This window comes from Gossypium arboreum, chromosome 11 (assembly GCF_025698485.1).
Source record: "Gossypium arboreum isolate Shixiya-1 chromosome 11, ASM2569848v2, whole genome shotgun sequence".
NCBI classification, from domain to species: domain Eukaryota; kingdom Viridiplantae; phylum Streptophyta; class Magnoliopsida; order Malvales; family Malvaceae; genus Gossypium; species Gossypium arboreum.
The window spans coordinates 119,291,551-119,313,089 of NC_069080.1; the positions used below are offsets into that span (position 1 = coordinate 119,291,551).

The window sequence follows — 21,539 nt, forward strand, 5'->3', positions numbered from 1 at the left end:
ACAAGTTATAATTAGTTATTATAAATGATATTATAAGTGATGAGTTAAAATATAATTTTGGAAGATTAGATAGTTTAAATTCTGAACTCATTGGAGTTGACTCATACTCGATATTAGGGTTTGAATTGCAAATTCACCTCTGTGGCAACGTAACATTTGCGTATGCAAATTTGAAATTATATTGTATTAAAATTTTGTGAAAGAAAATAATTAAAAATATTTTAAAGGAATAAAAAAAGAGTGAAAAGTGGGCCAAGGCTTGGGGCTCTTTGTCAAAAAGAGAGAATTGCATTTTGATCCTCTCAAGAATAAAAATTAATGCGAGGGATCTTAATATAAAAGTTTTAGTTTTCACCACAAATTTTTATAATTAATTGAGGTTTACCATAAAGAAAAAAAACTAAATGCCTGACTTAATTAATCAAATCACAGAAAATCAACTGAAAGAAACAGTACAAAATCTATGATTTCATTAACTTAAAAAATAAAAAACGCAACTAAATCAACCGATCACAAACATCAAAATTTCTCACCGATACTAATATTTTTAAGGAAAAACTACACCATTACTCACTAAATTGTAGATGAGTTTTACTTTTGGTCACTTTACTAAAAACATTACAATTTGATCACTAAATTATTTGAAAGATTTCATTTAAGTCAATAAACTATTAAGATCAATGTTATATAGCTTTATATGTTCGCACTATCTACACCAACTGAAAGCTTTCTTTTTTTTTTTTTTTTTTTATGAAACAACTTTGAATATCATGAATCTGCAAATCAAAATTAAAATAATTTTTTTTTGAGCTCTGACACTGACCATTAAATCGACTTAAATCTAAAGTATGTTCTAATCTTGTATTGATTGCCTAATCGCCACTTAAAGCTTGCTAACAAAATTTTGTAAAAAAAAACTCTTAATAACCCAATAGCTTAAATAAAAACTAAAGAATAATTCATTGATCAAATTGTAAATTTTTCTTAATTAACACTAAACTTCTCACAGATACCAAAATTCTAACTAATACCAACTACATCATACTAAAAATTTATAAAAATGTAAAAACATTCAACAAATATTATAATCTCCTCCAGCCCAAATGTTTAACAGGTACTGGATACTAATAAAAGATTCAATCCCAGTTTATTTTCCACACCCAAACCACCTTCGTTGCCATTACTCCATCACCCGTCTACAATTCACATTCTTTTTTACACTAAAATGAAACCCATCATCTCCTCACCTTAAATCTATTGTTATTTTTTCGAAAAAACCTCTTCTAAATCCACAAAATCGAAGCATAACCCTTGATCTTCTCGCCTTTCAACCTCCTCCATGCATCATTGGATCATCGTCGAACTTTGACTATGCCCTCTCCTCGTCCGAGTCCTCATTCTCACCGTCTAAATTTGTGAGACAATGCCCCAAACTCCTCCAAACCCGAGATTCCCGAAGATATTATTCTTCTCTTTCCGGTTGATTTTGAAGTGTTGATGGCTATTTAAGGAACCTACAGGTCTAAAAACTAATGGGTGTTGAAAGCCTCAAATTGTCGTTCTGTGACCTTGTCTTCATAATGATGTTGATTTTTCTTCTGTCAACAGCCCAACGGTATTTGTCGAAGATGGATTTTTCCTTCCAAACATGAACCACTCCGATTTTCAATTTGAAGTTTATTATGTATTGTGGATTGTGGTTGATTATGATATTAGTTTAGATTTCTTTAGATTCTTTTTGTGCAATGAAAATTTTTTCTATTTGTGATTGAAGGAATGTAATAACCTTCTACAACTATACTAATTCATTAGTCTCAAGTAATGGTTCAAAAGCTGATGATGGTGGACTTTTTCAAGCAAATCTTAAGAAAAGAAAGAAACCAATCCAGGAACCAAAAATTCCAAAATGACCATTTAAGCTCTCAATCGGGTTTCTTCCTTTGGGCTTTCTTAACTCCAACCACATCAATTTAAGCTTGAACCGATGCAGATAAAACAATCATTCTGGATACAATTATTATGCAAGAACTCCATTTTCCCCATTCAAAATGAAGGGAGCAACAAATAGAGTACTTCAATACATGCTAAAATTATAATCTGCTACGTCCAAAAGTTCAAAGGCAAAGCAAGGGGAACAGAGAAAAGATGTTATTACCTCAGGCTTCAGATAAGAGAACTCCAGTGCCTCCTTTTTTTTTTACCCTTAAGGACCAAATGACTATGGCACAATGGTCGCTGTTGTTATGCTTGGTGAACAAAGGAAAACAATGTAATGGTTAGTATATCTAGAGTTCCAGCAGCACAACTCAAGTCAACCTGAAAGATGGCATTTTAATCTAAGAAGACAATTTTTTTCCCAATATTCCACTAATTTATACATGATAGCTTATTGAACTTTGGAATTCAATCCGAAAAACCGTTTAAACCGGCTTTCAATTATCTCCATGAGCAGGAACTTAGTAGTCGCAGAACTAACTAGTACCTTGCATAACAGAGTTTTAAGCTACGTGAACTTGAACATTAGCATACAACTAAGAAATTACCTGAAAAGCATCAACGGCTTCAATTTGTATGAGAATGCAATATCTTCCTGTCAGTGTTGTTTGCCAGCAACAACAGCTTTCATTTGAGTTGACAAAGTGATGATTACTCTGAATATCGGAATTAGAACCTTCCTCTCCCAGCTCCTGCAAGATCTCAAACATCTTCAAATTTTAAAAGATAAAAACTGAATAACAAAAGACCACAGTTTATCATCAATCATTAACAATTCCCAAGTCATTCGTTACTTGGAAAAGCACAGTGCAAACCTTGATAATTGCTTTAGCATGAGCACTGATGATCTCACACCGGTACAAACAGGTCCAAATATGCTTTTGGAGAAGCTTTCCACCAAACAAAATTGTAAAATTAGCCCCGTCACCAATTAACTCTTGTGGAGACTTACATGCTACTAAAGTCTTTGCAGCTGACCCAAAAGTTCGTTGACTACAATGGCAGCATCAATGGCGACAAAGTGCTTATCTAAATGATTAACACCCAGCTTATTCATACCCAAAGAACAGTACATAAAAAATAAAAGTAAATAGGGCATTAGCAGTTTAACTAATGCATATTTTCTATTTTCTAATGGATAAATACTGTTAGACCATATTGAATTACATGTAACATGCTATTCCTTGAAACAGTGGCCACAGATTTATGCATTTCTCACACAAGAAATTTATTACACCCCATAAATTATAGATTGTGAACAAGAACATAACAAGTCTGCAATACAACTCTTTTACTTCCCTATACTAGAAATGTTAACAAAAACCCACTTCATCAAATGCAAGATGCAAATAGGAGTAATATTTTTCATTCTCAATTCCTTATCCTTAAGAAAAAGAAAATAACCAGGAAAACAGATGAGAAATGAAAGACAAAAAAGAAAACCTCACGCTATTGAGCAGTCACATTCAGTCTAACCATGCTGCTAATTGCTATTTTGCCTACAATGCTGAAAGGTGTTGCTCATTCCTACCTCCATGGAAAAAGCTATAGACCAGTCCCAGCCAATCAGAGGCTCTGATCTGAATCAGCTAACTTGTCAATAACCAACCAAAAGGACAACACTATTTCCAAATCTAAGAAGGCAATTAGCAAGCACTCGCAACACAAACTGAGTTGGGGCCATCTTCAGTTGCTGTAACTGATCCATTCTCTTGTACAGGTTTCACATCGACATTAGCCTTTTCTACTTCTGTTGTTGATGCAACAGTTGGTTCTTTTATCGACGCTGACTCCACAGACTTTTCCAAAGCGTTATTTGCTATTGCCACATTTTCTTTCTTCTCCATTACAGCATCATTAGGCTCTCCACTCAAAACCTGTTTAGTCAGAATAAAAGTAGTTAATACTTAAACAGTTTATGCAAAGCATCCATAAGATTCCATACAAAAAAAAAGCATGAAAATATCTTTTATGAGTGGGAAAGAAAACAAAATCTAGGTACTAGATTTAATTCAGAGTCAGACATACTTTTTCTTGTAACAGCTGATGCTTAGCCTTTTTCTCTTGGATTGTCTTCTGACGAGCTTCATAAAATTCAAAATCATCAAGAATGCACGTCTTACTGGAATGATCTTTAAAAATTTTAAGAATTTGGATCCCCTGCTCAAAATTAACCTACAGCAGTACAAACCATTTTACAAAGAGAAGGGTAAAGATAACAAAAAGCAGAAACAACATACGCATCTGAACATAAAGGGAGAGAATACCTCTTGGGTGTCCCTACTATTAGTGACAGGCTTGTTCTCGTTGTTCTCAAGTGTTATGTGCCTCAGCAAAGTGTTTGGCACGTCCTTAATGATGTGCCACTTCACAGGGAAGCAACCAGTCCACTTGTCCTGTTGCCAGTACTCTAGAGTCTTGTTAAAATCAACTTGGTCGACCATCTCTGCTACCCCAACAAATTGACCACTGGTATTAACCTGGGAAAAGGTTCAGGTTAGTAAAAATCAGGCAAATCATATACTTGGGAAACCAGAGGCACTAGACAGCATATAGTAATAGTAACATTTATTATACTCACCGAGAACAATAGAAATACAGGACAGCCATCAGGCTTCTCCTTGGCCTCACGGAATGCTGCATCAAGCTTCTTGTTGCCATTAGATGTACTGGCCCACACATTGTATTTGACACTTTTGTGGACATCATCCTCACTATATGATTTAATAACAAAAAACTTGGCATTTGAATAACTATCAGGAAAATCCTCTTTGTTGTACTGGCCCAGATCTGGAACAAGAGAAACACTGTTCTCCTTATTGCTCTCAGTCAATGGAAGGTTCTGATCTTTAACAGCTAGTGTTGCAGTTCCAAAACCATCCTTGTTGTTACTCCCTTTTACTCTGGGTCCTTTGTTCAGCTCATTTAAACCATCCATATTCTCTTTTCCATAACCAAGACCCCTAGATTTGTTGTTGTTACCAACATTATAGCACCCTTGCCCTTTCTTCCAGGCAGAGCAGCCATATGATCCAAAACCAGAACCAGAACCCCCTCCATTGGTGTTTCCATAATGGCCATAGGTCATGTTGTTAGGGTAAATGTGATTCATGTATCCAAATGCTTGGGCTACACCTGATGATGGTCTTGCATTGTGCAAATGCTGCATTCAGATCAACAGAATAGTTATGCCAGCACACAATGAAAGAAGCAGGACGTGCAGATGTTATATCTATCCATCCGTCTACCTAGCATAGTATGTATGTTTATCATTCTACTTATGGCTTATACTATATCTGTTTGTGCATGTGCAAGGGTTAAAATCCAGATATCCATAAAGCAAGGAATTAATCCAAGTGATAAAGCAACTTTAACATACCATGAAATGAGGAAAGGGATGAAGATTCCCATTTCTGCCAGATGAAAGGTTTTTTGCATATGAAGAGAATCCATTATTAGCGGTATGCTTGGATTGCCCATTAGAAGACACTGACATATCTATCCAAGGAATTGTTGGCTGGACCCCTTCGTAGCTAAATCTTGAATTCTGATGACCTTCGGATTTACCTGTTGGAAAGCTTTCTCTTTTATAGGAAGCATTCGGATTTAGAGAGGAGACCTTGAAAGTTGATTTTTGTGACCCAGAACCAGTATTACCACTCAAACCCGCACCACTTTCTACAGTGCTCAAATTTCCTGTATTTGTTTCAGTTGATAAAGAAGCTTGATCATCTGCATTGACAGTTGAAACCACCACTTGAGAAGCATCTGTTTGACTAGTTTGCTGAGGTGGTTGGTAATAAGTACTTGGATAATAGTATTCTTGCAGTGCATGCAGCTGGCCATCATGTCCCATAAGTGGAAGAGATGAACTGGGCATGGAATATGCCCCATATGGCATATAACCATAAGCTTGCTGGTACATGTAAGAGCCATTATCACTGTAAAAATCCTGCCAATAACATTAAGATTATCAAATAAACAAATCCTAAAGATGCAACCAAAAGATCCTCAAAGCGAATTAATAGGTTAATAATCAATCACATCTGCATCTTCCAAATAACAGCAAGATCACCAAAATATTTGAAATCCAAAATCCATCAAAATTAAAATGTTAGCAAGACCATTATAGCAACACAATGCCACCTCAATGTTGCAAGCAGGCCATTGTCAATGATAAGTTTTGAAGCAACTTAAAGAAAGCATTATCATTTGTCCTAAACCAACAGTGATACTACAACAGATATTCATTTATCTCTGAGAAATTTTCATCTCATCAATCAGCACCCCTTTGACATAGAAATTGTGTGTTAATGGTAGCAGAAGGACAATACTAAACATCCTTACCCACACAAAGAGGGCTGTTGACAATAACGAAGCCATACAAGTAACCAAGCAGCTAACTTGAAATTCACAGCTCAAATTGCACACAATCTAATAAAATCAATAACCAACTAATCCAACTAATGAAAAGTAAAACATTTACCAAGACAAGAACAAGAAATCAGCATCTAAAAATCCAAGCACTACCTTCTTAACAGGCTCAGGAACTTTTGTGGTCTTGGCTTGTGAATCCATAGACAAATTCTCCAGTGAATCTGCAACTTCTGAGATTGTAGAAGTAAAGGATAAAGACAAAACTGACAGTTTACAGCTTAAACATTACAAATGTTCAAGTATATCTAAAACATATCACTTAAAGCAACTAACAAACCAACAACTTCAAGCTACCAATATCACATAACCACCCAATAAATTTATCCATGTGTACAAACAATACGCAAGCTAAGATCCAAAGATAAAACACATTCAAATTACTACCCTTTCAAAACCACCACACACAAATTTATAAAATATAGGGGGAAAAAGAATTAGCAAAGTGTATTGAAATTAAGCACAACCAAAAATTTTAAAATAAGAAGGTAACTTCTCAGTAAACCCAACTAAAACCCACCTAAAAGTCCCAGAATTTTCAACAACAATGATCCAAAGATAAAATACATTAAAATTCATGAAATTCAAAAACCACCATACCTAAATTAATAAAACAAATTAAAATTTTCATAAGCCAGTAAAAAAAAAAGAACCTTTAGAACAAATCTCCGTGATAAAAATTCAAATATCCATTAATTATTATTACAGATAACAGATATTAAAGAGTTAACAGCTCTAAACAACATATAAATCCTAACTAAAAAGAAAACACAAACATTTCTCAACAAATCAAAAAAAATAAATCATACCCAGAGATGTAAAATTAGCAAGGATACTATCGGCGGTGGCCATGTTCAAAGAGCAAGGGGGTAGCAGATTCAGTGAGAGAAAGCAAAGACAGAGAACAAAGGGAGTAGGAGAAGGAAAGAAGGAAAAAACAACCCTAGAAAGGAAAGTATATTTAAACGCGTGGGCCGTGGAAAAAAGGGGTAGCCGCCAAAAACCCAAGGAGCCTTGGGAAGGTGGTGGGGTTTAAGAAATACACAAAGAAGACGCTAAAACCCCCTCCATTATTGACTCTTTTTGTTGTTGTATTATGGTGAAAGATCTGATTGTCGCTTTCTCTTTTGGTTTGGGCTTCAGAATTTGGACACTTCAAACATGGTGTGTACTTTTGATTTTGTCTTATGGATTGACTTCTATATTGTGCTAAGCCCTTCATCAGGAAAAATTCAAGATCTTGTTTTTTTTTTTTTTTGTTAATTTCACTTCGAGATTTTATATTGATCCCATATTTCAAGATCTCTTTTAATTAAATAGCTACCTTAAACTTTATTAACAGTTCTTTTAGAACTAGTTGTGCATGTTATAACTAAACCATTTTTTTTTGGTAGAAATAAAATTGACTACATTAAAGTAGCTCTAATGAGAGTTTATCCTGGTTTCGAAATGCTAAAGATCAGTCAACAATAATGCTCGAATGAATGGAGGCTCTGTAAAAGTGCAAACTCTGCTTAAATCTCCAGTAGCCATTTTTGCAAAGCAATCCGTAACATTATTTTGTTCCCTTAAAATATATCGAAATCTAACTTGCTAACATTTCACAAGTAAAGAGTGCATGAATCTATTATCCACTGCATAATTATTACTGATAATATCAATAAGAATAGCACTTTCACTACACCGATTTAGATATACTCATGTCAAATTTGAATTGACAATTAATGTTTAAATTGACGGGATGACCGATAGAAATATATGATTGTTACGATAATGATATTTCAAGGACTAATTTAAAATGATTTGAACTTTAATGACTAAATTAGAGTTTGGGCTATAGCTTATAGATGTTTGAAGTAATTAACCCCTTCCTTTTTATTTTCTTGGATTATATAATACACATAATTGTTTGAGTTATATATTTGCATATACTGTAAGCAGTCTTCACATGCAATCTTTATCATGTGCCTTGTCCAGGAATGAGAATGAAACCCAACAGTTTGTTTCTCAAGTCCCAAACAAAAACAAAAAATCAGACCCTATAACATCAGGTCAGGACGGTCTATCAGGGTTGTTTGCATAAACATATTATTCTCATGAAGTTTGACCACACATACATGCCTTAACCAAACCTTACTGGTTTTGTTGGTAAGGTCCCTGGTTCAGGCGGTCTCATCAAGACTATAGGATAAAGCAAGGTTTAAGCAAGAAATATGCTCTCTACTTTAGGCCCCATCAAGGAGTCTTTTTAAGCTTTTTTTAAAAGAAAAGCAAGGATGGCCTAGCTGCATTGGATCCCTTTAAGCAACTGTACTCACATATGAAGTTATCATATATGAACAGCATTTTCCCAAAAAGTATTGAAGATCAGTAAAAGCTGGTATGTTTACCACACAAATACAAATAGATAAAATTAGAAAAGTGTGGCTCAAATAGGTTTACAAGAGATTTCCTCATGCAAATTGTTTGAAACATTTTCTTATTGCAATATGATTTTACTAGTATGATGTTAATCAGCTCCTAATCCCTATATAGGAACATTAAGTTCCCTCAAAATTTTAGCAGCATCACCAGGAAAAACAGGGTTTATGTAACATCCAGATCCGAGTTCAAAACCTCCTACACCAGTTAACTGAGGTATTATCTGTAAAAACCAGTGACTATAAGGTATCTCAGAGTCAGTAACCTGTATTGGTGAAGTATGGATCATAAAATTGAATGGGGGGTTATTCAACTGCAAAGCCATCTTTTTAAGAATGAGTTTTAGCAAGCCACCGAGATCAACTGCCTGCAAAATGAGAATCGAATGGAAACGAATGAAAAGTTAGATTGCTAAGCTTTATCGGTTTATTATTTTGTTATAGATGAACATACTACTTGCGTTTTATAGCATAAAGAAGCAGAAACTTCTTAATTCTTTCAATCACTCTATCTACAACTCAACATAGCATGACTTGCGTTTTAGCTGACATGAGTGAAGTCAAAAGAAAACCAATTTTCTTAAGTCAATAGGGTATTTTTTCCTTTAATTAGAATTTCCATAAAAACTAAATTCATTTACTCTCATTCAAACTTTGTATTACTTAAATATTAGTCATGATAGTTTTGTGCTCACACAACATTGCTATGTCTCCTTAAAGATTCCCTATATCCTATGCAGGTTTAAATGTCAAACTGGCATCATGAAACTAGTAATGCTAACAGAAAAAAGCAAAGCTACTAAACAGACCATCTCGGGTTCACTAAATACTAGGAAATAAATAACAATCATATTATGCTACATATAAATTTCTTTTTAACAGTAAGTCAATAAATCATAGAAGCACTCAAAAAGTGTTCAACAATCATTTGACATAATGCTTTCTTTGCTTGTTGTGCTTTTATTTTTATCCTGAATGAGTGATAGTGAGAATCATACAATAAAGTTTCTAGCACTGTTATCTCCACTATAAGAACCAAACACAAATCAAACAAGTGAAAATCATATAACACTAGAGCCATGAACATGAAGGAATAGAAAAGTTACCTTCTTATTGTCCAGTTCATCAAAATGAGAAGAGTGATCTCGGGGAATTATCCATATCTCGAAAGGAAATGAAGAAGCATATGGAGCAATGGAAAAGAAATGGCTGGTTTCATTAATCAAGAGGTCCTTTGATTGGACCTTACAGAGACTACATTTCCCTGTCTGATTAAAATGCTCCTTCATACTGTTGAGTCGAGTAGAAACACTAGCAGGAACAATGGGAAGAGATAGCATCTGACTGTGAGAGTGACTCATTGAAGCCCCAGCTGAAGCTCCATGGTTCTTGAACACCTACCAAAGACAAATGAAGTAGCACTAAGAACCTATAAGCTCAAAAAACTAACACATCATTGTAGAAATCAGAGTATTTTTTATACTAAATAGAACATAAATCAGAGTTTTTATATACAACCTATGACACTACTTTAGGAAACTCTAAGTTAGGAAAGATACTAAATAGGAGATATGATCCCTTAAAATAAGGGATTTTAATAAAAAATATCTACAAAATATTCCTAAAATATTTACGAATATTCCTACACTCCCCTCAAGTGGAGAATATACATTGTATAATCCCACTTGAATAGGAATTTATTGAACATGTGTTTTGGCAAAGCCTTGGTAAGAATGTCTCAATCTATCCTTCGAAGGAATGTAAGAAAGAGTGGCTGTCTTTTTGTTGACTTGATCAGCAATAAAATGCCTATCAATTTCAACATGCTTTGTTCGGTCATGTTGAACTGGGTTCTTGGCAATCTGAATGGCGATTATCACACAAAACTTCAAAGTGATCCTCCGATTTGTGCCAAGTTCTTTTAGTAATTTAAGTAGCCAAATTCTTCAGATATCCCCAAAGCTAGTGCTCTAAATTCAGCTTCAAGACTACTTCTTGAAACAACAGATTGTTTCTTACTTCTCCAAGTTGTAAGGTTACCCCAAACAAAAGTGCAAGACCCACTAGTGGATCTTCTTTCGGTGAGATCTCCACCCAACTAGAGTCTGTAAAATCTTAATGATTCATCTTGTGTCTTCTTAAACATTAAGCCGTGTCCGGAGTTTTCTTCAAGTACTTGAGAATTCTATTTGTCACGCCATATGCTCTTCAAGAGGATTAGTCATGTGTTGACTTATCACATTTACGGAAAAGCTATATCGGCCTTGTCAAGGATAAGTAGATTAGTTTCCCAACTAACCTTTGAAATTTCTCTCTGTCTACTAAGGACTCATCTTCTTTATTGAATCTCAAGTTTGCCTCCATTGGTGTATCACCGGCTTACGCCAAGAAAACCAGCTTCTTTGAGTAAATCAAGTACATACTTTCTCCGGTTGATCACAAGTCCTTCTTTTGATCTTGCCACCTTCATTCCTAGGAAATACCTTAGCTTTCCCAAGTCCTTGGTTTCAATTCCTGCTTAACAACTTCTTCAAATTGCTAATCTCTTCCTCATCATCTCCAGTAAGAATGATGTCATCCACATACACAATTAGGATAGCTTTCTTATTTGTAGAAGTTACCTTGATGAAAAGCGTATGATCGGCAAGGGACTGCTTGTAGCCATTTTGAAGAATGACTTTAGCGAACCTCTCGAACCAAGCTCTGGGTGATTGTTTTAACCCGTATAGAGACTTGTTGAGCTTGCAAACCTTGTTGCTACCTTCAATAGACTTTGAGCCAGGTGGCAATTGCATATAGACTTCTTCCTCAAGCTTGCCATTAAGAAATGCGTTTTTTACATCAAGTTGGTATAATTTCCAATCGCAATTTACAGCCAAACTTAGGAGTACTCGAATAGTGTTAAGCTTTGCCACAGGTGCAAAAGTTTCTGTGAAGTCTATCCCATATGTTTGCGTGAAACCTCTGGCCACTAGTCTAGCTTTGTATCGTTGGATACTACCATTGGAGTTATACTTTACAGCAAAGATCCATTTACAACCGATGACCTTTTTCCTTGAGGAAGGTCCGTAATGGTCCAAGTAACATTTTTCTCTAGTGCACAAATTTCCTCTTCAATAGCCCTTCTCCATTTTGGATCCTTTAGAGCTTCACTATGCTTGTGGGAACTCGTTCTTTATCCAAAGTTGCTGTAAATGCTTGAAAAGACGGCATCAATGAATTATAACCAAGAATTTTTCAATAGGATGCTTGGTGCACTGTCTAACCCTTTTCTAATAGCAATAGGAAAGTCATCTAGAGTAGTGGACTTCATCGATTTCTTCTTCCATTTCGCAATCGGACCCAAATCCAATTCTCGGCAAGAATCGATTGCAAAAGCAGTCTCGTGGATATGTCTTCTTTTTCTTGTGTAGACACGAAGTTGTTTGGGTGGTGGTGTTTTTGAAGACTGTCAATTGGAGTAGGTGTATTTTCGGAAGAGTGTTTAAAGTGGGTGTAGGTGAATTAGTCATAGGTACTACAGAGAATCAATGGGAGCATTCACAGTGATGATCTGCAGGTAATGGCGAACAAGATGGCAATTCAAGGTTGAAAATGAAGATTAGGAGGAGATACTGTTGTGGTGAAAATCACTCCATGTTTCCCAATTTCAAATGAGTGAAATAGGAATCTGCTCATTAAATGTTATATCCATAGTGGTGAAAAATCGTTTAGAAGGAGGATGATAGCATTTATAACCCTTCTTAAGTGAAGAATACCCAACCAATACACATTTTAAAGACTTAGGATCTAACTTGGACTTATTAGGAGCAATATTTTGGATAAAAACAAGGCAGACCAAAAATTTTAAGTGGCGAATGGAGGAGATAGGCTTAAAATGAGGAAAGTCTTTGCAAAAATATAGATTGAGGCGTTTGAAATTTTAAAACCTTACTAGGCATCCGGTTGATTAAATATGTGGCGATTAATAAGGCTTCCCCACAAATATTTAGGAACATTAGTGGTAAATAGAAGAGAACGAGTAACTTCAAGAAGGTGCCTATTTTTCTTTCTCGCAATGTCGTTTTTTTGTGGGGTTCCAACACAAGAACTAATCAACTATGCCTTTTTCCTTAAAAAATCACCAAAGACCTAGCAAAAATTCACCGCCATTATCGATTTAAAGAGCTGGATTTTAGACCCAAATTGAGTGAGAACCATGTTATAAAATTGCACAAAAACACTAGCAGCTTTCAGATTTATCTTTCAGCAAATAAGTCCAAGTTATCCTACTGTGATCATCAATAAAAGTGATAAACCACTTACAATTATCAGCATTCTTCACCCGAGAAGGGCCCCAAATATCACTATGGATCAAAGCAAAAGGGTAAGAAGGCTTGTATGTAGAAGGAAAATAAGATGATTTAGTATGTTTGGCAAGAGAGCAAACTTTGCAAGAAAAAGAATTAGGCCTTTTATTAATGAATAGAGCAGGAAACAATTTTGCAAGGTATTGGAAACTAGGATGGCCTAAACGAAAGTGCCATAACATAACAGTATCAACTTTTCCTAAAGCGGTAAATGACTTGGAGATCTCGATTTTAGGAGAGGTAGGGAGGATGTAGAGACCATTATGCAAGCTGGCCTTACCAATCATCTTCTTCGAGTTCAGTGCCTGCAAAGTACAATCACGATCATTAAAAATTACAGAGCAGTGCAAGTCTGTGGACAATTTACTAACAGAGATGAGATTGCACGCCAGATTTGGTACAAAGAGAACATTTTTAAGTGCAATCTGTTCATTGAGAATAACAGTGCCATGTCCCTCTATTTTGCACAAGGTACCATCAGCCGTTTTGACAGCTTTACCAAAGGTATGGAAAAAATTGTGAAACAATGCCTTGTTACCAGTCATATGATCCGTAGCACCAGAATCGAGGATCCAATTAGGAGTCAACTGGGAGGAGAAAAATGCAGTAGAAGAAAGGTTACCTTCTGGATCTTTTATGACCAGATTACCCTCACAAGACCCTTGAAACTTTCCAAATAGTTTTTGAAGTTCAGCAATCTGTTCTTTAGTGAAACTAGTGACAGAGGTGGCAACAAGGCTTGATTTATTATCTTGAGAGTGCTTGGACTTCCATCCCGAGGCTTACCATGAAGCTTCCAACACTTCTCCTTAGAGTGGCCGGCTTTTGCAATGATCACACCAAGGTCTCCCGCTTTGGAAGAGGGAGATGATTGATGGGTCAAGAAGGCGATCTTTCGAAGTGGAAGATGGTTCATCGACAAGATCACACACCTTCGGCTTTCTTCCTTCTTGACCATAGAGAAGCCTCTCGAAGGAGGAAGAGGAGAAATAGCCAGACCTCGCCGCAAACCTCGTCCGTGTTCTTATTTAAGCCTTGGAGAAATTGAAAAGTCTTCGTTGAGTAACAATTTGTCGATAAAGAGCAGATCTCTTGGATCTACCCAATCATAATGTGCATACAAATCTAATTGTTGCCAAAGAGCGATAAGGGTATTGTAGTAGAGAGTAACAGCATGGTTCCTTGTTTAAGAGTGGCTGCTTGATCTTCAACATGATATAATTCAGCAATGTTATCCGTGCTAGAGTAGGTTTCGGACTGCACTCCAAATTTCAGCGGCTGTGGTGTAAAGAAGAAAGTTTCGCTTATACTGGGGTCATGGAATGAAGGAGCCAAGTCATAACTCGACCATTGTCACGCATCCACTTAGCAAAACCAGCATTAGTCACAAAGAGGCTTCTTGATTTCACCAAGAACGTAGTCCAATCTTTCTCTGCCTAAGAGAAAAATCTTAACCGATTGGGACCATTCAAGAAAATTGTTGCCATTCAATCGATGGCGGTGATAGTCGACCAAACGAATCGATGGAGCATCGGAACTAGAAAAATTTTCTGGATTTGAAGTAATCTCCGAAGTAGGAGAAGGAGTTTCGGACATGGTCTAGGTTGAAAAAGAAATCGTAACCTAAGCTGATACCATGTAGAAATCAGAGTATTTTTTATACTAAATAGAACATAAATCAGAGTTTTTATATACAACCTATGACACTACTTTAGGAAACTCTAAGTTAGGAAAGATATTTACAGAATATTCCTACAATCATACAGATTAAAAGTAGACCTAACAATATTGAATACGAACAAGGATAAAAATAACTGAAACATGACATGAAACAGAAAAACACCAGTACAGGACACAAATATGCAAATGTATCAAAATTTATATGATACAAATTATTTATATGTCAACATTTATATAATATAAAATATCTTAAAACACGATTATGATACACAACCACAAAAGAACAGGTAATGCGAATTGCTAGTTTAATTAAAAAACATTATTTTAGACCCTTATTTAAAAGAAACCATGGAAAATAGAAGCAATTAGCTCTCAAAATTTTGAATCACAAGAAACGAATGATAAGTACAGGATTTTATGAAATGCAAAATACAGCCCTCTAAAATAGATCATTTCATCAAATTAAAAGCACTTGCAATCATCAAATAGCTGAAAACTATACTCTTTACACAGTTCACAGGTCCATATAAACACAAATATTTCAAGAAAAGACAGAAATTTATATCAAAGAAATGCTTTATTACACATTCGCAAAAGAGAAGGCTTTTCTTTTCCACTACCTGAATATATTTGATTGAATCAAACTGCTTAATCTGCTCAATCCTCCTCTTATAAGCAATCAAAACATCACCAATCTCACTCGGATCCAAATCCGACAACTGAACCGAGTGAACTGGAGTTTCAATCACCACATCGTGAAACCCGAATCCCGGTACGACCCGACCCAACCCGCTCAACTCGCTACTCGAATCGTCATTCTGGCCATTTGGGTGATCGAGTTTCCTGCTCAAAGCTGGATACAAGTTCTCAATAACCCGGAGTTTCCAGTTAGGATCCGGCGGGACTCGAAATATCTCGGGTGCACACTGGTGCTCATTGCCGATGCAGAAGGGGCATGATGAAGAATTATTGTTAGGATTTTCCGGCGATTTGGATTTGAAATCGGAAGGACGCTTGGCTCGGGCCGGCGAGAAGATGACCCATCGGTTTGTAACAGGGTCTTTTCGGAGTTCGGGGCTCCGAGTTGGTGGTGTAGTTGCCATGACCTTCGACTTTTCCTTCTTTGATTGTTTGGAAATTTACTTCTTTCGGATAAAAAAAATAGGAATTTTATCTAAAGGCTGCTGTGTGTTTGGCTCAATAACTAATATTAGAAAAGTATATATTAATATTTTTGTCAGAAATTTAAAATCATATTTAAAATATTTATGTTATAAATTTTAATATGTTAATTATTTATTTCATGTTAATTTTAAAATTTTAAGAAATTTGAATAGATGGTATTTTAATATGTACTGTTTTAAATATGGAAAAATATTAGTGTTTGCTGATGAATATTTTTAAAAATAATTATAAAAGAAAAACAATCGTAATAAAATAAATATATGACATGAATCGGTATTATTAAATTTGTAAAAAAGTATATTAATATGATTTTATTAATATAAAATATAAAAATATATATTAAAGCTTGTAAAATTATATTTTGTGGTTTAGTTTTATATATTTTTATAGTAAGTCATGTGAATTAAATAAATAAGATTTTGAGTAGTTTTAAAAATAATTTGAATTAATAATTAAATGGTTTTAAAATATTTTTATTTGTTTTTAAATAATTTTGTGAAATTAAAAACAATTTGGTGAATAAAAATATTTTCAATAAGGAAAATTGAAAACATATTTTACTTATTTTTCTATCATAGAAATATGAGGAATAAAATTAGAAAATTGGATTCTAGTAACATGTTTAATATTTTTGTCAATTGAGTCTTAGTTTTATTGGCATTAGTTTTGTTGTTAGTGTAAGAGAACGTGGGTCAAGTACGTTGAAGTGCATTATCCTCTTATTTAAGGGTTAGAGAGGAACTATGAGTAATTTTAGTCAATGTATCAATTTTTTTGTATTATATAGGTTTTACAAAAAAAATAATTTTGTTTTATATGGGTCTTGCTTTGAATGGAGTGATGATTAAATTTTCTTCTAATATTTTTTTAATACAGATTCGAGTCGTGTTGTCTCATTTTCTGCCCCTAATATTGTATCGAAAAAGTATTTTTTTTATATAGGTTTTAATGAGTGTCAATTCGTTTTAATTATTTTTAAGTATACAAAACATTTTTTAAAAGGCAATTTTTAATTATTTTTCAATTTTACAAAATATTTTTAGTGAAAATAATAAAGAATTTTTTTCATATTCTTTTTAAAATTATTATAATTTTTCAATTAAACAATTATTTATTTACCTATTAATGAAACCGAACAAATAGTAAGTAGCTGAAGTTTATTTTGAAATTTGATATGGATTTTACACTTTTTATACAATTTAATTTTATTTTGAAATTTTAAAAATCTTAACATAAATGAAATGTATTCATTAAACCCTCCTACAAACACAACAAAAGGGATTTGTATCTTATTTCTATAAATTTTTTAGGTAAAATAATTTATGCGTTCTAACTTAAAAAAAAATTGTTTTAATTTTTATTTGATCTTTGTCTGTTTTATCCTTAAAATGTGTTATTTATCAAATCACTCTAAAATAGTTAAAAATTTAACAGATAAAATGGTTGAAAAAGTTAACGTCTGTTAACTTTATCAAGATGATAAATTGTCACGTTAGTAATTAATAAATTTTTAAATTTAGAAAAATTCAACAAAGTTTAAAAATTACAAAAATTATTAATATTTTTATTTTTAAAAATTAATTAATTGCTAACGTGATATACATGTGGATCGTCACATAGCAAAGTTAGCATACGTTAACTTTTTATTGATTTTGGAGTGATTTGACAAATAATATAAGTTTAAGAGCTAAAAAGATGACAATTTAAATATATGACTAAAATGACATTTTAAAGAAAATTAGAGGATCAAATAAGCTATTATACCATTTTTACTACACAAATACTTATAAAAACCATATATTAAAAAAGTAAAAGTTCATTAAAAGACTAATTCTGTACGTTGAATTGGAAAATTCAGCTTATAATGAATAATGTAATATTCCGATTTCAAGATATTCATTTATTCAAACTAGGCTATGTTTACGTCCTATTTCAATTAATTTTTATATTGTTTCTATTATCATAATATATTTTAATAAGTAGATTGAGTTTTAATTCAATTGGTATGAATATTATTGTAAATATAGGAGGACGTGGATTCGAGTATCTTGAAACTCATTATTCAATTATTTATAGGTTTGGAAGGGTTATAAATAATTATATACTCAAATATAATCGAACTTATAATGATTTATTTGTTCAAAATATATATATTAATGAGATAAGGTAAATTAAAATTATATTAATTTTTAATAAAATTAGGGATAAATATCAAATTAATTCATGAACTTTGATTTAATGTGCAATTTAATACATGAATTTTAATTAGTGCAATTATATATATATATTTATATACATGAAACTTGAATTGTGTTTTATGTGTATACGTGAAACTTTGATTTTGATTTAATTCTATACATTTAAAGAAATAAATATATAAATTTATTTTCATATTGGATTAATATAATTGTTTGTGTATGCAATTCAATAATGTTGTTAGTGGTCTGTAAAAATTGAATTAAATTAAAATTTTATATGTAAAACCGCACAAATCAAAGTTCATGTATGAAATTATACATTTTTCAAAATTCATGTATAGTTTTTATATTTATCCTATAAAACTATTAACTATTCCAAGAAAATAACTATCTCACTAGTAATTTTCATGTGATAAAATTTGAACTTGAATGCTTAAGATCCTAAAATTTAAATATTTGTGGTCGATACCAAACTTTGTGAGAATTAAGTTATAATTGGAATAATGTTAAAATATGCCATAAATTCCTATATTATTTGTAAATTTAAGATTTAGCCCTATATTTTTATTTATAAGAATTTAATCTCTCTAGTTTCAGATTTAAAAATTAAGTCTAACTATAAACACATTTAAAATTATTTTGTTAAATTTGGTTCATTTTTTTAGTTACATCGCTATCAAGTTAGTATTTTTTTAATTTCAAAATACATCAATAAATATTTTTTAAATTAATATTGTTAACTAGGATAAGCAAAACTCGATTCGATTCGAAAAATAAAAAAATTCAAATTTTGAGTTAACCGGATCGAGTTATTCGAATTATTCGAGCCAACTCGAATAAGTAATTCGAGTTTCAAGTTTGAATCGATACAATTCGAATAACTCGACTAATTTGAATAACATATCGGTGTAAATACCCTTTTGGTCCCTGACAAGTTTAAAAATAAGCAAATTGGTCTCTTTATCAACAAAAGTTACAAAAAAAAAATTCAAAAAAAATTAAAATTCAAAATATTTATAAAATTCCAAAAATATATATTTTAAAATATAAAAACTTATAAAAATATATAAAGAAAGATAAAAATTAAAATTTTCTAGAATAATATTTTTGAGACTTAAATAAGTTAACTAATGATTCAAGTTTATCATACTACTAACATGAAATTAATTATACTGTAATAAATTTTAATTTGACATGTTTAATTCTTTAATTTAACTTAAACAATTTCATCAGATTCGACTTAACTCGATTCCACAAAAATTCAAATCAAGTTAAGATGATAAAATAAGATTCGCTAACTTGATTTTTTTTATTTGGTTCGATCAAACACTCACCCTATTGTTAACAATTAGACCTAAAATTAAAAATTAAAAAATTAAAAAACTAAATTTTAAAAATAAAAATATGTGAATTGAATTCAAAATTTATTATGTCTCATGTTAACCTTAAAATAAGCCTCTATTAGGGAAAAAATGATATTCCATTATATAACGTTTAATATTGTAAAGTCACGTAATTAGTAAGCCTAAAATATTAAATTTCTTTACTAAAAAATAATAATTTCCTTTAGGCTACTGTACAGCCACATTTGTATGCCTCATCGGCATTTATTATCACATAAAATAAGAGGACATTAATTACCAAAATTAAAAATAAAAGGACATGCAAATTGTTTTCTATTTTAAGATTATTCCATTAAAGTAGAAAAATAAAGGAAATAGTATTTAAAAAAATGTTTTCTCCTCGTAAAAGAAGGGTAATTTGTATTTGCAGTCACTAAACTATTAGTAAATCTTTTTTTATGGTCATCAATTATAAAAGGTTACAAAATAGTTACTTAACTATTCAAATTTATCTTTTTTGTTCACCCTAAGATATTCGGGTGTTTTCATTTTTTTGTGTTAGCCAACTGGTGATTAGAAAAAGACAAAATTGTTGGTGAGTGACCATTTTGTAATTTTTCATAGTTGGATGACTAATAAAAAATTTACTAATAAGTTGATTACTGCTAATGTAAATTACCCAAAAAGCTTTTTTTAAAAGACATTTCCTCAAAATTCGACCTTTTCTATGAAAAACTAGTCAACGCATAATTATAAAATGTTTACAAAAATTTAATGTCCGTGAAAATTGAATTGATAATAGAATTATTTAGATCAATAATTGAATCGATTAGATTAATTTATCTTTTAAATATAATAATATAAAATTTCCTAAAAAATCTAAAAATTTCATATAAGTCAAAGGAAACAATAATAAACATAAATAAATAATAGTGTACACAAAACATCCATTTTGTAAATTATAATAATTAACTTAAGGATTTAAATTAGTTTAAATTTCAAATGATTTTTAATAAGTCTTTTACTCGGTTGAATTGATGGGTCTCATCTAGTTTTGTAATCATGTGAAAATCTCTCATAAATTTCAAAAACAATTTCTTTATGGGTGAGTATTCGATAAAATAGCAGTGTATTTCTTTTATTATTTTACAAACAGTCTTAAAATTTTAACATTTTTATCTATTTTTTTATATTAAACTGTACACCTATATATCGCTTGTCAACTTTCTCATCCTATTTGTCGAGTCTAAAACTCCACTAATAATGTTTCAAATAATTTTTCTTATATGCAAAATTTAAATATTTAGTATCGAATAGTTTTTATTTTGAAATATTTAATTTGAATCAAGTTGTGAGAAATTTAATATTTTTAAGTAAAATTTTCTATTTGAGTGTTGCAAACAAATAAAACAGTTTTGATAAAGCTTTACCTCATTTAAAAATTCTATCCAACTCAATTTTGAATTTATTTGAGAATCTATATGTAACACTTCTAACCCGTATCCGTCACTAGAATAGGGTTACGGAGCATTACCGAAAATCTATAATATAAAAGACATTCATACCAACACATAACTTAATTGACCACATTTCAACAATGCCAACACATACCACTTTGGCCATTTAACCCAAGCTTCAATTTGGCAATAAAAACACCAACCATTAAGACATCAAATGCCAAAAGCACACCAACCATATTACCATATTTACAAGTCAAACATAACAACTAGTTCATAAAACACAAATCCGCCTCTACATGCCATTATAACCTTGATCAAGATATCAAATCTACCGATATAATTGTTGGATAGTGTGATAAATCTTCGACAAGCTTCCCACTTGACCGAGCTTCCGATAATCTGTAAAGTAATAGAAAGATGGCTACGTAAGCAATGAATGCTTAGTAAGCTCGACGAAATAAAACAATAAATCTTA

The 21,539-nt window shown here is 32.3% G+C and overlaps 2 protein-coding genes and 1 long non-coding RNA gene across 4 annotated transcripts; all 3 read right to left on the minus strand.

Annotated features, from left to right (window-relative positions):
* Positions 1 to 3,175: 3,175 nt before the first annotated feature.
* LOC108473499 (YTH domain-containing protein ECT3-like) lies at positions 3,176 to 7,600 on the minus strand. Of its 2 annotated transcripts, none has more exons than XM_017775092.2 (7): positions 7,239 to 7,600; positions 6,526 to 6,602; positions 5,375 to 5,947; positions 4,577 to 5,158; positions 4,263 to 4,475; positions 4,024 to 4,170; positions 3,176 to 3,872 (listed from the first exon to the last, which is right to left on the minus strand). In XM_017775092.2, exons 1-7 carry the CDS (start codon positions 7,279 to 7,281, stop codon positions 3,642 to 3,644), a joined length of 1,866 nt encoding a protein of 621 aa, XP_017630581.1. In that variant the 5' UTR covers positions 7,282 to 7,600; the 3' UTR covers positions 3,176 to 3,641. The 2 variants fall into 2 exon arrangements, with proteins under 2 accessions (XP_017630581.1, XP_017630582.1); XM_017775093.2 differs by having other exon boundaries at positions 7,266 to 7,596.
* Positions 7,601 to 8,814: 1,214 nt separating this feature from the next.
* LOC108473624 (ADP-glucose phosphorylase) lies at positions 8,815 to 16,096 on the minus strand. The gene is made up of 3 exons (XM_053022351.1): positions 15,499 to 16,096; positions 9,956 to 10,246; positions 8,815 to 9,217 (listed from the first exon to the last, which is right to left on the minus strand). Exons 1-3 carry the CDS (start codon positions 15,979 to 15,981, stop codon positions 8,957 to 8,959), a joined length of 1,035 nt encoding a protein of 344 aa, XP_052878311.1. The 5' UTR covers positions 15,982 to 16,096; the 3' UTR covers positions 8,815 to 8,956.
* On the minus strand, positions 13,279 to 13,954 carry LOC128284340 (uncharacterized). The gene is made up of 2 exons (XR_008274746.1): positions 13,821 to 13,954; positions 13,279 to 13,503 (listed from the first exon to the last, which is right to left on the minus strand). It is a non-coding gene; the product is annotated as an uncharacterized LOC128284340 (long non-coding RNA).
* Positions 16,097 to 21,539: the final 5,443 nt, after the last annotated feature.

Excerpts from the sequence above, each read along its gene's own strand:
- LOC108473499 (XM_017775092.2), bottom strand. The coding sequence starts at position 7,281 with ATGGCCACCGCCGATAGTATCCTTGCTAATTTTACATCTCTGG. Across the intron at positions 5,948-6,525 it reads TTCCTGAGCCTGTTAAGAAG|GATTTTTACAGTGATAATGG; the intron begins GTAGTGCTTGGA and ends TGTTATTGGCAG. Across the intron at positions 4,476-4,576 it reads CTGTATTTCTATTGTTCTCG|GTTAATACCAGTGGTCAATT; the intron begins GTGAGTATAATA and ends ACCTTTTCCCAG.
- LOC108473624 (XM_053022351.1), bottom strand. The coding sequence starts at position 15,981 with ATGGCAACTACACCACCAACTCGGAGCCCCGAACTCCGAAAAGACCCT. Across the intron at positions 10,247-15,498 it reads ATTCAATCAAATATATTCAG|GTGTTCAAGAACCATGGAGC; the intron begins GTAGTGGAAAAG and ends TGTCTTTGGTAG. Across the intron at positions 9,218-9,955 it reads ATGAACTGGACAATAAGAAG|GCAGTTGATCTCGGTGGCTT; the intron begins GTAACTTTTCTA and ends CTCATTTTGCAG.